This window comes from Pelobates fuscus, chromosome 3 (assembly GCF_036172605.1).
Source record: "Pelobates fuscus isolate aPelFus1 chromosome 3, aPelFus1.pri, whole genome shotgun sequence".
NCBI lineage: Eukaryota > Metazoa > Chordata > Amphibia > Anura > Pelobatidae > Pelobates > Pelobates fuscus.
Window position 1 is genome coordinate 271,993,199 of NC_086319.1, and position 16,978 is coordinate 272,010,176.

A 16,978-nucleotide genomic window follows, 5' to 3' on the forward strand; every position below is an offset into this window, starting at 1 on the left:
AATACTTGACTCTTACTTACCCACACTCAGTCATGCCACACACATTTCACCACTACTCTCACTGAATCCCTCTGACTACGGCTAAATTCATCTTCTACATCAGAACACTACTCCTAAGATTGGGTTGTATCCATGTCTCGGGTCTTTCATTTAGAATAGGGGCAGCTTCGGTCTCCTTCAACACTGACACTCCAGTGCATATTATTAAAAGATTGGGCAGATGGAAATCCTCAGTCTACAACCGATATATTCCTCATCCCGAGAAAGAAATGAGGAAAGCTTTTAAAAGTTTGGCTTTGTAAATTTGATGCAATTTCTATTTCTTTAATACCTTTTCACCCTCTTTGCATGAACCCGATTTACATATATTACCAATATGTTTCTGAACATATATATTATATTATTCACTCACTCTCTGGGCCGGCCTAAGACATCATGCTGCCTAGGTCCCTTTGTCATTATAGAGGACCTAAATCCCTGTGTTCTGTTTAATAGGTTAAAAAAAAAAGTGTCAAGATGTCACACATACCCTTTCCTATTATGAATCTTTAAATCTTTTTTTTTTTTTTGTTTAAGACTTTGCTATCTTCATTCATGGTTTATGGGGAAAAGTAATTCTCCAAATTAACTTAATGGCCTACACATGGGTTCCTTAAAAGGACACTATAGTCACCTGGACAACCACAGCTTATTGTATTTGCTCTGGTGAGTTATAATCATTCCCTTCAGGCTTTTTGCAGTAATCACTGTGTTTACAACATAGGGATATCTCAACTGGCTACTCCTCATATGGCTACTAGAGGTGCTTCCTGGGGCAGTGTGCCATTCAGTGTATCCACCCTCTGCATGGAGACACTGAAAGTTCCGCATAGAGATGCTTTGATTCAGTGTATTTCTATGAGGAGATGCTGATTGGCCAGGGCTGTGTTTGGCTTGTGCTGACTCTGCCCCTGATCTTCCTCCTTGACAGTCTCACCAAATCCAATGCTTTCCCATGTGAAAACATTGTGATTGGCTCAGCGAATCACTTCTGATGATGTCAGCCATGTAGGCAGATAAGGGGCATAGCCAGCAGCAGACTGGAATAATTGCAATCTTTATTGTTTTGGTTTTGGTTGGTTATAACATATAAAGAAATATGGGACGGTCGGTACAAAGCATAATTATTAGTACAATAGTAAATAATAGGATCCAAATTTAGCATAATATATCATTTATATGCATCTTTCCTCCTACTCAGACTCCACATGCTTCACAATTTTATGTCACAGTAGATGTTCATGTTGCAGTGAAGAGGTCCTTTAATGGGCAACATTCAAAAATGTGAAAATAGAGGAGCCAAGTCTTCAGTCTATTTTTAAATATTCCCCATAATAGATCTAGGTGGAGGAGAGATCAAGTTTTGTGAACTAGGAGCTGCATGGCAAATGAGCAAAGAGCACAAAATGTTGTCAGAGTGACTTGTTCTCCCTTAAATTTAATTAATTTACAAATGAGGGACTTAGTCAACAAGCCAACTTTGTAATGATATTGCCATTCACCTGGTTAATAGAGAGGGGATAGATGTCATGTCAGAGACTGCCTCATTAGTGTGCAATAAGATAGGAATTTGGCTCTCTCTGCAGTCAGTCACTCATTTTTGGAAGGCCTGCATATAGTGCATTGCAGTAGTCTATTAACATTGGGAGATGTGCTAGACGAGTCAGGCACTTAATTCTGGCTGTTTTACTGAAGTGGGAGGAGGAAGATTAGAGCATAGCTGACATTTGATGTTTGAAAGCGCATTTAATCTCCGAATAATGTAATTGTAATCGTAGTATTTCAAGCTTCAATGTTTGAACCATCTTTCATATTCCTTGTTGCAGTATTGTTATCATACTGTGTTCTTCCTTATTTATTGTATCTGTGTTCTTGAGTCTGTTGCTACCTGTCCATTTTAACAGATCAGCTGGCCAGTTATCAAGGCTACTTGTACTTGGTGTAAACAAAGAGCAAAGTGAGATACCAGTCAATACATATGATAGTCGATTGTTCCTTTGTCCACTTACTGAAATTATAAAAATGGTTTAGCTAGATTTATAATTGTAATCACAAAAAACTTGGAATCTGGTTGGGGTTTCCACTTTCCAGGTTCCTAGTCGGAGTGCAGCACTATATCCATTCGTAATTCCCGCCATTTTCTAGTCCTCCAATAGCAATCCTCTTGTAGTTCTTCATGACGCTCGCTAGCCGTCACGTCACTTCCGGTGGTTTTCGGGACTCCAATTACCGAGATGCACCTCACTTCCTGTCCCTCCATATTTATGGTTTCCAAACTCTGTCCGTACTGTTTTTTTTTTCGTAAATTCAATGTTCATTTTGTTATTAGTTCCTGATAGTATCTATATATAGTTCCCTCACAGAAAAGGTATATAAGGGGAAACAGAAACAAAGAAAAAGTGTATTGAAAATAAAATATATATTATACAAAATTGTCTGTATTTTTTTCCTAATTAAAATTATTTGTGAACTTTTATGTGATCTACCACATCACACCAAATGCTTGCAAATGTATTTACATATCAGTGAGAGAGTAATTATTGATGTATTACATATAGGATGAACAGAATATTAGTGCATTACATACCTTGAACCAGGTTTAAAAAAAAATGTGTTGGTAATTAAAGGAGCACTACAGGGAGGAACACAAACATGTATTCCTGACCCTATAGGGTTAAAACCACATCATGCCTCCCTAAATATAGAAATCTTACTTGTATTCAAGTCTGCAGCATCTGCCTTTGTCCCTGTTTTCTTTAGACCTGCCCACTGCCTGATAACATCAGCAGAAGTGGTGGCCTGATCCAATCACAATGCTTCCATTGGCTGAGACTGACAAGGAGGCAGATCAGGGGCAGAGCCAGCATGATTCAAACACAGCCCTGGCCAATCCGCATCTCCTCATAGAGATGAATTGAATCAATGAATCTCTATGAGGAAAGTTCAGTGTCTGCATGCAGAGGGAGGAGATACTGAATGTTTGGATGCATTTTAGGCAGCCATGACCCAGGAAGGATCTCTAACAGCCATCTGTGGGGTGGTCAGTGAAGTTATCACTAGGATGTAATGTAAACACTGCATTTTCTCTGAAAAGACAGTGTTTACAGCAAAAAGCCTGAAGGTAATGATTCTACTCACCAGAACAAATTCAATAAGCTGTAGTTGTTCTGGTGACTATAGTGTCCCTTTAAATATAGTGGAACTAGAAATGCCAAAAAATTATTGCAATGTTAAATGTACACCCTAAATAGACTGATATAGCGCTGCACTCTGACTAGGAACCTGGAAAGTGGAAACACCAACCAGATTCCAAGTTTTTTGTGTTTTTGGTGATTACAATTTATTTTTTTTTATTCTTTTTATTTATTTATTTATTTATTTATTTTTAAATTCTTTATTTTGGGTGTGCATGTGATTAACAAAATTGCCGGTGCGTGCCACAACAGCGACATCCGGTAGAGTAGGTAAACAGCGGTATTACATGTCGTGGCATTCAATATACAGGCACATTTTTATAATAATAATATGACTTCTGGAACAGTAGTTTAGGTACACGGTTGGATTCACATATGTTAGCATAATACGCATGTCTTGGATAAATTCGATATAATGGCAGACTTAAACATGCAGCGACAGCGAAACATTTAAACATACAGGTTGTGATTGAGGGTGGTGCTGCATAAGAAGGAAATAATGACAGTATAATCTAATATAACTTGCCACAGTTGTGAAGTATCTGACCAGCATATGACATTTATAAAACTACTCTGGTTGACACTATTACACATAGAGGTGTCACTGGTTGCCATTATTATACATTGGTAAGATATCACTGGCTGAACGAACACGTGAAAGAAAAACCTGTTGCTAGCATTAAACATGTTAAAGCTGTCACTTTTAGCCAGCATGAAACATAGGCAAGATACCATTGCTTGATATGGCCATAGTTCCCTGTGACTGAAAGGTTGCGTTGCGTTGTGGTGACATTTCAGCCGATGTCTGACAGGGGTAGACCTGACAGCCGATGGGGGGGGGGAGGGTGAGTAACATAAAATAAACTAAAGGTAAATTAAAGTGATAGCTAAGTTACATACTGTGTCATGCTTAATTGTAAATAGCAGGCTACAAGCATTTTGTTGGTAAGTGACGTCTAGCATATAGTTTTAACCGATGTGAACAGTAGGAAAAACAAGCTAATCTAAAACTGGTGAGGCAAACATCCTAGAAATACCACTGGGCAGTAGAAAATGTGCTTCGGCATACTCTCTCATCAAGCTGGGCGTGGAGTAAGACTCAACGATTATATAAGAGTTTGTGCCTGGATGATGGCAACACAGTTCTACTATGGTAATTGTCTTAGGCCATTCAGCCAACTCCCATAGAGGGAAAGACCCGCCGTCTTTTCCGCTCGGTAGGTTCAGATCCCCTGGGCATAGTCTCTCTGTAATAGGGGCCAGCTCCAGTACCACTCAGAAGTGTATGCAGCCGGTCTGATCCTTTCTTTGTGGCTGTGTCCGCAGGGAGCTGTGCTCTGATGCATCAAAATCAAACATTTTGTATTTTTCTCACGTACTTGTCCAACTCTTTTGGCAGCTAGTTTTTAATATATGCGCAAACGGCAATTTAGTACCCGGAAAAACAACCATGTGTTGTGTATTTATATATAAAGTTATACATAATACAGACCTTCCAATGTGCATAGGAAAAATGCCTGCCAGGATTCATCTCTATTTCTCTCCTGCGTGACTTTTTTTTCTTTTGTATAGATTTTGCATTCCATTATTTTCATGTTTATGTTAATGTTCTATCTCAGTTGTTTGTCCTCAATCTGTATTTTTCTTTGTCCTGTATATCATGGTACCTTTCTCTTCCCTCAGTGTTTTGATCTGGAGTCTTACCTGCAACTGAATTGTGAGCGAGGAACTTGGAGATGCCCTGTGTGCAAGTAAGTTATGGGGTCAAGTTCCCTCTTTAATCTTTTCCATACCATAAAGACCGTACCATGCTGTCACCGAGTGTTTAAAAGTAAAGTGGAAAAACCCACTAAGAAGACAGAATACTTTGCTCCAGGCCAAGACCATGTATATTAGAAAGGAGTAAAGCATCAATTAAATAAATAAATAAAAGGTGTGTGCATTTTTATAATAACACTGCCTATTGCCACTTTATAAATGGTAAATACTACTTTGTTTTTACAAACATCTTAAGGTTCAATGTATAAGTCTGTCGTAACAATCTGTTTTACAGTCCTGTTTTTCAACAGAATGCTCCAGTAATTTACTGACTGTGGCTTGTAAAAGAGCTGCCTCTGCTAAATAAACAAGACACACCATGCCAACACACAATGCCTTTAGGGACTAGATTATGAGTCACCTAAGCATGCCTTCCCTTTTCACACTCCTCTTACCATCAGAGTTTACGTTGGACTGCATCAGTTGTATTAGTTCATATTTTTTTCATGGCCACATATTTCAGTTAGAAAGTTTGTCTGATTCTTCTATCAAAATAAAAAATGTATTAATAGAATCATAGAAAGTAAAATAGTGTCCAAATTACCAGTGGTACTTTCTCAATAGTTGAATAATGGGGAGCCGCACCACTGAATTTAATTAATGTGAAAGTCCAAATTACATGTCTCACCTGACAATACTTTGTGGGTTATGCGTTTTTGTTTCCTACTTAATGCAGTGTATGTATGACATTAAAGTTGTATCTTGGCATTTAATAAGTGTTATTTTTTCCTCTGCAGTAAAACTGCCCTATTGGAAGGCTTAGAGGTGGACCAGTACATGCTGGGAACCTTGCTCTATATCCAGAGGTAAGCACAAAGTCTTGGCGGAGGATGTGTAAAGATGGGGAGTGTTACCCTGAGTGGTGGCGTGTGTGTGCTTGCACACATGCACGTAATCAAACTTGATCAACCACCATTGACAATCGGGTTAATTGTCAAAATGTATACACTTTCAGCTGTTTGTAATGAGTAAGTCAAACAAAAGTAATTGAAATAACACGAATGTGTCAAGTGGTTTCGTTGGATTAAACTGAAAATGCAACCAATTTATATCTCAATTATAATTCAAGAATTCCTCAACAGTTCAAATATGCAAAATAAGTGATGTCTCAAGCACTCCTGATGCAACTAATCAGGGGCTTCATTAATTTCACCAGGTGTACTTTACCTGGAACACTTGAACTGGTTAGGGGTTTGAGTGTCACGTTTGACTGCATGTTGGAAATATGACTGTCAAAAGAATGATCCACAAAATTAAGAGAAGAGATCTTCGCCCATCACAAACAAGGAACAGGATACAAAAAGATATCAAAGGCACTGAATATTCCTGGAAAAACTGTTGGAAGCATTGTATGCAAGCTCAAAATTGAAGGAACAGTGGTCACACTACCTGGACGGGGAAGAAAAAGCAAGCTATCAATGGCTGTAACCAGAATTCTGAGAATTTTTTTGTGAAAAATTGAGTGACTGCAAAAGAACTGCAGCAAGACTTGTTGGCAACAGGCACTGAGGTTTCTGTGATCACAGTAAGGAGCGTACTAAATGCAGAAAGTTTCCATGACAGAACTCCAAGATGTACACCACTACTGACCCAAAAGCACAAGAACAGTTCTAATATGCTCAAAATCATATAAATAAGCCTCAGAAGTTTGGGTTTTCTGTTCTGTAGAGCAATGAAACAAAACTGGAACTTTTCGGCCCAATTGATCAGCGTTGTGTCTGGAGGAAGACTAATGAAGCATACACTGAAAAGAACGCTCTGCCTACAGTTAAGAATGTTGGTGTCTTGGTAATGCTCTGGGGCTGCTTTGCATCTTCTGGCACTGGAAACCTGCAGCATGTGGCAAGATGGATTCATCAAGAAGAAAACATCATGCCTTTTTTGAGGAAGCTGAAGCTTGGGCGTCATTGGACCTTCCAACAAGACAATGATCCCAAGTGTACCTCAAATTCCACCAAGGTTAGGTTGCAAAAGTAGTCCTGGAAAATTCTGCTGTGGCCATTAATCACCTGACTTGAACCCCATAGAAAATATCTGGTGGAATTTCAGGAAGGTGGTTGCAGCACGTAAATCCAAGAATATCACTGAACTCTAGGCCATTGCTAATGAGTAATCGGCTAAGATTCCTCAGGATAGCTGCCAGAAGCTGGTGTCTGGATATGCATCTCATTTGCAGCAGCTCATAACTGCAAAATGGTGCTCTACGAAGTACTATTTAAATTGCAATGAACAAATCAAACAAAAGCAAACGGCTAAAAGACTGAAAATCAGGTTTATTGTCAACATTTACAATGGGGGTTGAATAATTTTGTGTGTGTGTGTGCGTGCGCGCGCGGCAGGACCTGCTCACTAGTTTAAATTGGGCCCCAGCTAATATATTTACCAGTTTCAAGTCAAATAAATTGTTCATGATCATTGCATGCATTCTCCATGTGGTGTTAAACAGAGGTTATTATAATACTCTTTTAAAATCCGCTGTTAATTTTCTTTTATTGATTCATTACTTGATTTATTGTACTTTGTTTACCAGCTCTGACTATGAAGAGATCACAATTGATCCGACGTGCAGCTGGAAGCCAGTACCAATCAAACCAGATACTCATGTAAAGGAAGAGTCTGATGGGCCTGTTCTGAAGCGATGCCGGAGTCTCAGCCCAACTCACATGGTAATGCCAAATGTCATGGAGATGATAGCGGCACTTGGACCAAGTTCCTCCCCCTTCAACAATATTCAATCAGCTGGAAGCGTGGGTGCCGACTACAACAGCCCCGGTTGGTAACTAATACAAACACTGTAAATATTGCAATAGCATTATAAGTACAATGGTTGATAAAATACCTGTTCAAACTGACAGATGAATTTATTTAGTAATGCTTTTTAAGTTTAATTTGCATTCTCCTGCTTCTTATTAGTGTATTTTTTTTTTTGTCCCATTTTTGTCTTTTTATCTTATTTTTGTCTTTTCATCCTCCTGCCTAGGATCCAGTTTTCAGAATCCTGGAGGTTACCCTGAGAGTGGATTCCCTTCTTCAAACCCAGGCACCCCTACAATGAGTGATTTCACCCCCAATGCCCCCCCTTCCATCCCCTATCAATCTGACATTCCTAACTCCTTGCTCGGCCCTGAAAAGCCAGGAGGACCCTCAATGGCTGGGCAGGTGAGTAACACTGCCGAAAACAGGGTAGAATATAATCTAACACAGGGGAAGGTGTTCTGTACTTCTTCCTAAACAAGTCCTACTGGTTACAAGAAATTAAAGGAATACAGCAAAGATTTGGCTAGTGTATTAACCAGGCATGTAACGTACCATACGTACAGCCTTTTGATGGAAAAGCTAGCTTGTGTGAATTGCTGTACACATGTCAAGTAAAGTTACCACAATAGCCATAATTATCTGTCTCCCAGTTACCACCATACATGGCTATATTCATGGATCCTAATCTCCTTCTGCAAGAGTACATTATACTTCCACTAAGTCACCTTTTGAATAGAATAGATATGATCATGTATTTTTTATTAATTGTTTAATGCCGTTAGTCAAACTGCCCAAATTAGAGTTAAGTTGAGCTTTCATATACACCAGCCACCAAGTTATCAGAGAATGAGATATGGTTATGTTGGCCGTTTATTAACAGAAACTTTTGAAGGTATCCTGCATGGTAGTAGCTATTTTAAAAAGGACTATAATAAGCAGATATGATGGATTCCAAAATTATGCTTGGGATGCTCAATCTGTATGTCAAGCTGATGGTCGTATACATAGGCCAAAACGGTGAGCGATGTTAAGAGCCTGTGCTTCTGCTGAATCTCACGACACGCCCCTAAAATCTAGTAGTGTAAAAAAGGCCATAATTCCTCTACTTTTGTCTTTGCTCTTTTTGGTTTCTTGGCATTTTAAGGAGTGTCCTTTCCTTCTCTATAGGTCCCCTCCTCTGGAAGGATAGACCCTTCCCACAATCCCAATCAGTCACTTCACTCCTCCAACCTCAGCAGCCAGTCACCACAGCAGCTTCACCATCGGAATCCTCCACGGCAACAAATGGCACAGCCTGGCAGTGATATGGCTTTTAACCCAATGCAAGGCGCTGGCGATGTGACAGAGCCAACCCTGGATGTAAGCACTCTTCAGTTGTTGTTTTTTTTTCTCACTAGGACCAACTCTTCTCCCTCTTTCTAGGTCTCATTTTTTTACCAAAACCATTAGTTTGCCTTTCTTTGTACTGTAATTCTTTGCATGTTTCATTGGTTATCCACCTTCTTGTTCATTTTGCATTATTTCTTTAATTTGTATTTTCTCTTCCTCATTTTTAATGTTCCTAATGTAGTTCTTATTCTTTTTTGTTTTGTTTGTTTTTTTACCTTCCTCTGTTTTAGCTTCTCCCAGAACTGACAAATCCTGAGGAGCTTCTATCATACCTTGGGCCCCCTGACCTTCCAAGCAGTGGCAATGATGATCTGCTGTCCCTCTTTGAAAATAACTAAGGCATCTTCCACTTCAGAGCACAACTGGTCCACCAACCATCTTTTTTGTGCTCAACCTTCCAGAAACTTGCACGAGAAGCAACATTAGAGGCATTGTGGAGCACAAAAGACCTGCATATAATTGCATCAGGACATGGCTTGATGGACTGCACAGCTTGCCCTGCTAAATATATATAAAGAGACTTGCAGATCATTGCACTATTTAACCTTACCTGTTGCAAAAATCCTGCAGGGATGCTCTGTAGAGCCTGACGGACCTTTATTCAATGCACTGTCCTATTTACTTATTCTTTCAAAGAAGTAATCTCACAGAGTCTCACTAGACTGTTCAAGAGATGGGACCTGTAGAGTGTTGCTTCATTAACCATTTAGTTGCTAAGGAAACCAGATGTTTCTCACAATCATGTCACCACTGTGTGGCAGGGGTGTGCTGTGCAGTGTTCTGCAAGCCTCTGAGATTGTTGACCCTTTGCTATAATCATACTCTACCAACAATCAGCCTGTGAACTGAGAGGAGGCTGGGTTTGTAGCATTGATTTTATGATCCTGGAACTCCAGCCAGGAAATGTTAAGAGCACAAGGCAGGTGTGTGTATGTGCATACAGACACTTTGTAATTTAGTCCAATCCAGTTTATGTGAGTGCGTGCAGGTATGTGGATGAATGTCATTATGTGAGATTGTAATAAACTGTGTGTTTGTATCACTTTTGTCTCTCGTTCCATTGTTGAGAGAGGAAAACTGGGACCATAAATCACCACAAGACACCAACCTTCAATGTCAGCCCTCTCTTAATCTTTAATTACCATACATCTTGCCACAGTTTGGACAAACATTGTAGAAGATAGTGAGGAACCTCCTGCTGAGCAGTTACACGCCCAGCTTTTTAATCACACACATTTTGAAAAGTGAGGTTTTCTTTTAATGCCACATGCAATAATACCAAGGTCTTTTAGAAGTCCAACATTAGTATACTAAGGACTGAGTTAAATTCCACTTTGTGTGTGTCTCTGTGTAATGATGTATGGATGTGTGTTGTAGGCCTGTTGATACAGACTTGTTTTGTTTTTAATTTATTTTTTATTTTACTTCTGGATATTTACCTAGTTTTGGGAAAACTTTTTTTTTTTTTTTTTCTCATAGTTGTCCACCATAAATGAAACATGGATTGCAGTTTTAAGAGGGACCAGTGATACAAACTATTTCCGTCTCCGCGTCCACCAATCACTACATTGACTTTTTGAGAGTATATCTGCATTACAAATAAATGGAGGATTTAAAAAAAAAAAAAAATTAAATTGCCCCCATCTCTCCCAAGTAACCTGTTAACCCTTTTAAAATGTTGGTAAATGGGTTATCAAGGTGTAGTTGGTTCAATGTTGGGTTTGTATATAAATATCTAGAGGTTGTGCTCTGTGCTGGAAAATGTGCATTTTACAGAAATTAAAAAAAAAAAAAAAAAAAGTTTTGGGTTTTATTCTGATTTTGTATTGCCTTCTGGAAATTGGATCAACTGAAGATTTTGAAAACTAAGCTATTTTTAATGGACGACGGGCATCTTATGTCAAACATTAAACATACAATCATTCTGTTCCAAATCTTAATTACCCTGTAACTTTAAAGAAACTTTTTTTTTAACAATTTAAGAGCTATACCTCCAAAGAAAATATGCATGTTTGTTTTCCCTGCAGGTTTTCTTTGTGGTTACGGTATATGAAAACACAGCTTACAAATGCTGCAGAACTTCTGCCTGCAGCCTTTGCAATCCCTCCCCTCTTTCCCTGGCACAGACTTGATCCGGAAATACATCAACCAGAGGCTTATTATTATTACTGCTATTTATAAAGCGCCTACAGATTACGCAGCGCTGTACAATTAGTGGAGAAACGTACAATATACACAGACAAATACAAGAGGGTAGAGAGAGGCTTCTCATAGTTGGAGCCATGTGAGCACTCTCATGTGATCGCAGCTTTCCTATGGTGACAGCCAGGGAAGTGTTCCTGCCCCTAATTATAAAAGTGCTGATTTCTATTAAAATCTGCACTTTAGTAAACAGTCACAAATATAACAGACTCCAGACACAAAGCCTTTTCAGCAAGTATAGTGCTCCTTTAAAATGTACATGCCATTCTGAAATATCAGGAGCATAAAACTTGGTCCCTGCATTGAGAAATCCAAATTCACTAAAAATGAACAGGTGTTTTGCTTTGTAAATGTGAAAGTATGTTTTAGCCTATGGAAAGGAGCCAACAATGTTCCTTTTGAAAGACTGACCGGCATTGTATCAACTGCGCCCTACTTAGAGTTAATTTGTGAAAGACTGTGGCCTCCAAGATGGACGAATTATTAAAAGATCTTTCTCTTCCCCCCCCTCCCCTCCATGCCAGGCTTCTTGGTATAGTGAAATATGGATCATGAAATGCTTTCTGGAAATGCCAGTGATATTGTAATTCCATATACGGTCAGGAAAGAGGAGTTATTTCTAATTGTTTATACATCTCTCTGTGTGATAGAGTACAATACAGTGTGATCCAAACTATCAGTGTATAGTGTAATCCCATAAATGTAGCTTCTGTTTCCAAGACTGATATACTGTTTTTTCAATAAAATATGAATTGTCAGGAACTCAAAGTGAATTTTATATTTTAGCCAAACTAAAAGCATAAAAAAAAAAAAAACATACTGAGAATCCACATTTGGGTACCCTTGTAGTGTTTACTTATATTTGCCATAACTGGTAGAATCTGTAGTAAACATAGTTAATATGAGTCAAATCCCACACAAAAGGACAATTCAGATCTACAATGCCAGCTAGCTATTTCTGCATTAGAGATAATTAAAACACACACTAACCTTTTGTCGGGTGTCATGAGCAAGATGTAAGGGATACTCCTCTAGGCACTGTGAACAAGTATCTACATCTGTGCATCTGGATTACCATTTTTATTTAAGGAGACTGTAAGCAAATGCATTCAAGTAAAAAAATAAAATAAAATATAAAGATCTTGGAACATTTTAGTGAATGACTTTGAAAGTATATCTAAAGGAACACTAAGAACCACAACAACTTTAGCTTAATGAACCAGTTTTGGTGTATAGAGCATGTCCCTGCTATCTTAACTGCTCAGTTCCTTGCCATTTTGGAAATTTAAAAAAAAGATTCCTGTCTATGCAGTCCTAGGCACACCTCCCCTGGCAGTGACTCACACAGACTACATGGCTCTTCAATAAAATGTGACAGCACAGTGTGTTTACTTTAGAAACTCTTATCTCATGCTCTGTTTATTGAACTTTAATCACACATAGGAGGGTCCAATATTCTTTTAACAGATAAGAAATATAAAATCATAATTATGGTGTGGAACCGGGATAGGCAACCTTCAGCACTCCAGATGTTGTGGATGACATCCCCCACAATGCTGGCAAAGCATCATGGGAGGTGAAGTCCAAAACATCTGGAGTGCCAAAGGTTGCCTATGCCTGGTGTAGAATGATTGATCTCTGATTAGTTTTAGGACGCTGTCTATCCAGTGATAAATGTATAGAAACAGATTTTTTTTTTTTCTGGCTGGTAAACAATGCTATTGTTGCAATATAGAAGCTGATGTATGGTTTGTATAAGTTCATGTATATATGTAGTTTCTAGGAATTAGTCAAACAATATCCTAAATCCCACTGCTGCTACCTAATATGACATTTGCCTAGGCAAAGGTGCCCGGTCCTCAGTGCTTTTCAAACCATTTCTCAAGGCCCACTATAAATTTAACGGATAAATTCTCCCTGAGAAGCAGTTTGAAAAGCAAATCCCCTCAAGTAAATCACCACTACAATTGTCCCATGTTTGTGTTCCACTCTGCCACAGCGCTTTGAAGGATGTTTCTGACAGGCTTTGTGGTTTCTGATCTACTAGTCATTTCCTCTCTAGTGTGCCATATAGGAAGTATAATTCCTTAAACTGAATTTATAATCCTGAAAATAATTATTTTGAGACCATAAACTCCCTTCTTGAATGTGCATGCTGTCTTACCCTCCTTTGCCCAGTAAAATACCTTGTTTCTAGCTCCAGTGATGGCAAGCGTGCTGATGTCACACTCCATCTCATCCAATTCTTCTCATAGAGAAGCAGTGGATTGGCGAATGCATTCACTGCAAAATGAGGATCTTACAGAAGAATAAAATATACTTAGCATAGCATACAGCTGTTTAGGAATATCCATGCCTGAGAGTACTGCTTTCTCTTGTGGGCCCACGTAACCCAATGTGCTTACCTTGTTTCCTTCCTGTCACGATTCTCATGATTATGTTATAAACCCTGTGCACATTTTTTATTTCCTGTCATGCCATTGTATAACCATGTTTGTCGATGCTATACTTGCCCTGGCTCTCGGGGCCTGGCAAGCGTGTCTGTTTAATCTCTGCACAGTTTAAAAAATAGATTTTTTTTTTTTTAATTGATTTTGGACCCAATCAAATACAATACACATCTCAGTATTAGTGGATATATCCACCTTACCAAGCCTGGCCCAAAGGTGGATATAAAGCATACCTATAGAGACCATAAGTGACCACCCCCTTGTGTTCCAGACCAACATCAATCCAAATGGAAACATTTGGTTCTATCTCCTCTTATGTACTTACCACAGAAATAATAATTGCATCTATGAATGTGTTACCATTTTTCCATTCCATACATATGTCACACTTCTTACTTGTGACCCAATATAGAGGACATCACAATCCCGCCCAATGGCGTTAGTTACGAAACTCATGTTTAGGCTTGATTAGAAGACTGTACTGGTCCCATTCTAAATTATATATATATATATATATATATATATATATATATATATATATATATATATATATATTTAGGCTTAATTATTAATCTGTGGGTAAGTATTAATGTTCTTTTGGATATGATACTGAACACAAGGGTAATGGCCATTAACATATCAAAGGACCCCCTATCTAAGAGGGAATCAAGACATGTGGCAAATGATAGTTTATAGTGAAACCAGACTTCCAGGCCATATATGTGTGACTTCAAAGAGGAATTTAGGTTGTAAACATTCTGCCCTCTCATACAATCAAATTAACCCCTTTTTGAATTGATAATACCACCTCTACCAAGCAGCCAGTTCATCTATGCACTACACAAATTACATTAAACAACAATATTCCATAGTGCAACAATGAATTAGGCACCCTTGGTGTGACTGTTTATCTATCTCCAATAACAAATTGGAAAGGAAAGGGGCTGTTTGTGACTTCTAAGCTCTGGCTGTTAAGCGCTGAGCTATTAAGAGGATGTGTAGTGCTAGTTTTTGATTAAGACTCTGTAGAGCCTTAGGTAAGTCTGGTAGGAGTAAGATGTGTGGTTGGAATGGGAGAGATACGTTTGCAATTTCTAAGAGGAATTTATGGAGCGAAGTCCACAGTGGTAATATGCGTTCGCTCTCCCACCACACATGCATCACTGTACTTCTCTGTAATTGACATCTCCAGCAAATCGGAGAGGAGGTTGGGAATATTGTGTGTATTGTGAAGCAGCAGGAAGGTTATATTTAGTTCTTAATGTATTAAAGTCTAGGAGTGTCATATTGGAATATAAGTGGTGTAGGAACTTTATTCCACAATATAACCATGGTTTGGAAGGAAACGTGGGGATGGAGAGCCATCAATGGAGTTGCTAGGGACATGCCACCAAGTGTTTCAAGTGTATTCCTATACATATCCCATGTACGTACCGCTAGTTCTATTTGTGCTGAGGTTATTCTGGCTCCAGGCCTGAGCTGCTTAGGGAGCCACAGGAGGCTGGGGAGTTCGTATGGTTCTAGTATGCTCCTTTCTAGGGATACCCATTGTGGTAGAGTTTTGTTTAAAAATTGTGGACTGCCAGAATTGATGAATAATAGTATTTATTTTTATGTCTGGGACCGCCAGGCCTCTGTCGTGTATCGGTGCCAATAGGACCTTCAGTGCTACTCTAGGCTTCCCTTTTGCCCAAATAAATTTTTGTCTTTTTGTACTTTTTTAAAAATTACAAGGGGGGGTGGGGACGACCTGACTGTCATGGTGGAAGGATGCATTCTCAGTGAGCTCCTCCACTATCCTACCGAAACTCACCTCGAACGGCTCCAATTGTCTAGACCACAGCAACCTGAGTGCATTTGCTCCCCTGGCCCACCTGGCACACAGTGCTGCCACCGCTTTTTTACCTGAAGCTTGTACACCCCACCGTGACAGAAATCTCAATGTATCTTTCCTGGGAAAATATTTTATAAATAAATAATATGCGGCCAATCTACAATACCAGGCATGCTCAGAAGTGACAGGTTCAAAACTAGAGCCCTGTCACCCCCCCCAACCCCCAACCCCTTTGGACCGGCAGGGGAGTTCCTGCTCCACGCACAAGAGGCCACTGGAACTCGGTGCACCAACGGAATATGCACCTCAAGTCACCCAATATGGCAGAAACTACATGTCTTACTCCACCATGTCCTGCACAACTCACGCTAGAAGCTAGGCTAATTGAAATATTTACCAACTTCTGGAGGCAGCTGCAACATAGAGCCAGTGAGCACCAGCAGCTCCACTTTGCAGCTTTTCAGCTCCACACATAATGCATAATTGTTTAGTCATAATCACTACCCAGCCAGAGGCATATCAGCTGCATGTATGTTAGCCCATATTATGAACAATAACGCTAGGGCAGTCCGTGAGCTACTAAGTTGTGAGTTAATAGGCTGAGTTAATAGGCCTTTTTTAGCATAGCAACAAGCATGATAAGACGTTAAACAGGATGGCATGAATGTTAATACTAGGGCATTTCTTTCACACATATGTGTAACCGTTTTTTCAATTACTGAGTGCATATCACTGATATGACCCTAACATTTCTTTTACACCCACAACCATACTGGCATTAACCACTGCTTGGGTGAAAGAGATATGTCCCTCATGTTAAATTGCATGCACTGTTGATTTCTACAACTGCATGTACTGTCTGGTAGAGCTTCATTTGGATTCCCCTTGTTTAATTTGTTAAGCAACCTCTGTGTCTTAGATTACTGTCATGGCAATATAACTACAATCTGATATGCAACTAGTTGCGTTAAACACAATTTTAACCTAGCATGTTATACCATAAAGTGACACCTATTAGCTTGTTATCTTTACGTAACCTAAAAAAAAAAAAGTGCATTGTCTATCTACCCCCTACTGTAACTAATGTCTTGGAATCAGCATATGGAATGCCGTTGGGGTACCATATGTATGCCTGTAACCACTATACGCACTGCAAAAATAAAGAATTGAAAAAAAAATTTAAAAAAATGTATACCCCTCTTGACTTTTTTTTAGTGAAAATAGCGGGTACTCTACCCTGTTTAAAATGTGTCTCTTATATGCACGCCACGTCAATGCCGTGTTTAGTTAGATCC

At 39.1% G+C, this 16,978-nt stretch overlaps 1 protein-coding gene across 3 annotated transcripts in view; it reads left to right on the top strand.

Moving 5' to 3' along the window:
- Positions 1 to 10,801, top strand: part of ZMIZ2 (zinc finger MIZ-type containing 2) — a 59,627-nt gene extending 48,826 nt beyond the window's left edge. For all 3 annotated transcript variants that reach the window (XM_063448549.1, XM_063448547.1, XM_063448548.1), the window contains exons 14-19: positions 4,917 to 4,984; positions 5,789 to 5,857; positions 7,582 to 7,823; positions 8,032 to 8,210; positions 8,976 to 9,167; positions 9,428 to 10,801. In XM_063448549.1, the coding sequence (XP_063304619.1) occupies positions 4,917 to 4,984; positions 5,789 to 5,857; positions 7,582 to 7,823; positions 8,032 to 8,210; positions 8,976 to 9,167; positions 9,428 to 9,535 (858 nt within the window). In that variant the 3' untranslated portion in view covers positions 9,536 to 10,801. The remainder of the gene's footprint in view (positions 1 to 4,916; positions 4,985 to 5,788; positions 5,858 to 7,581; positions 7,824 to 8,031; positions 8,211 to 8,975; positions 9,168 to 9,427) is intronic.
- The last annotated feature ends 6,177 nt before the right edge of the window (positions 10,802 to 16,978 follow it).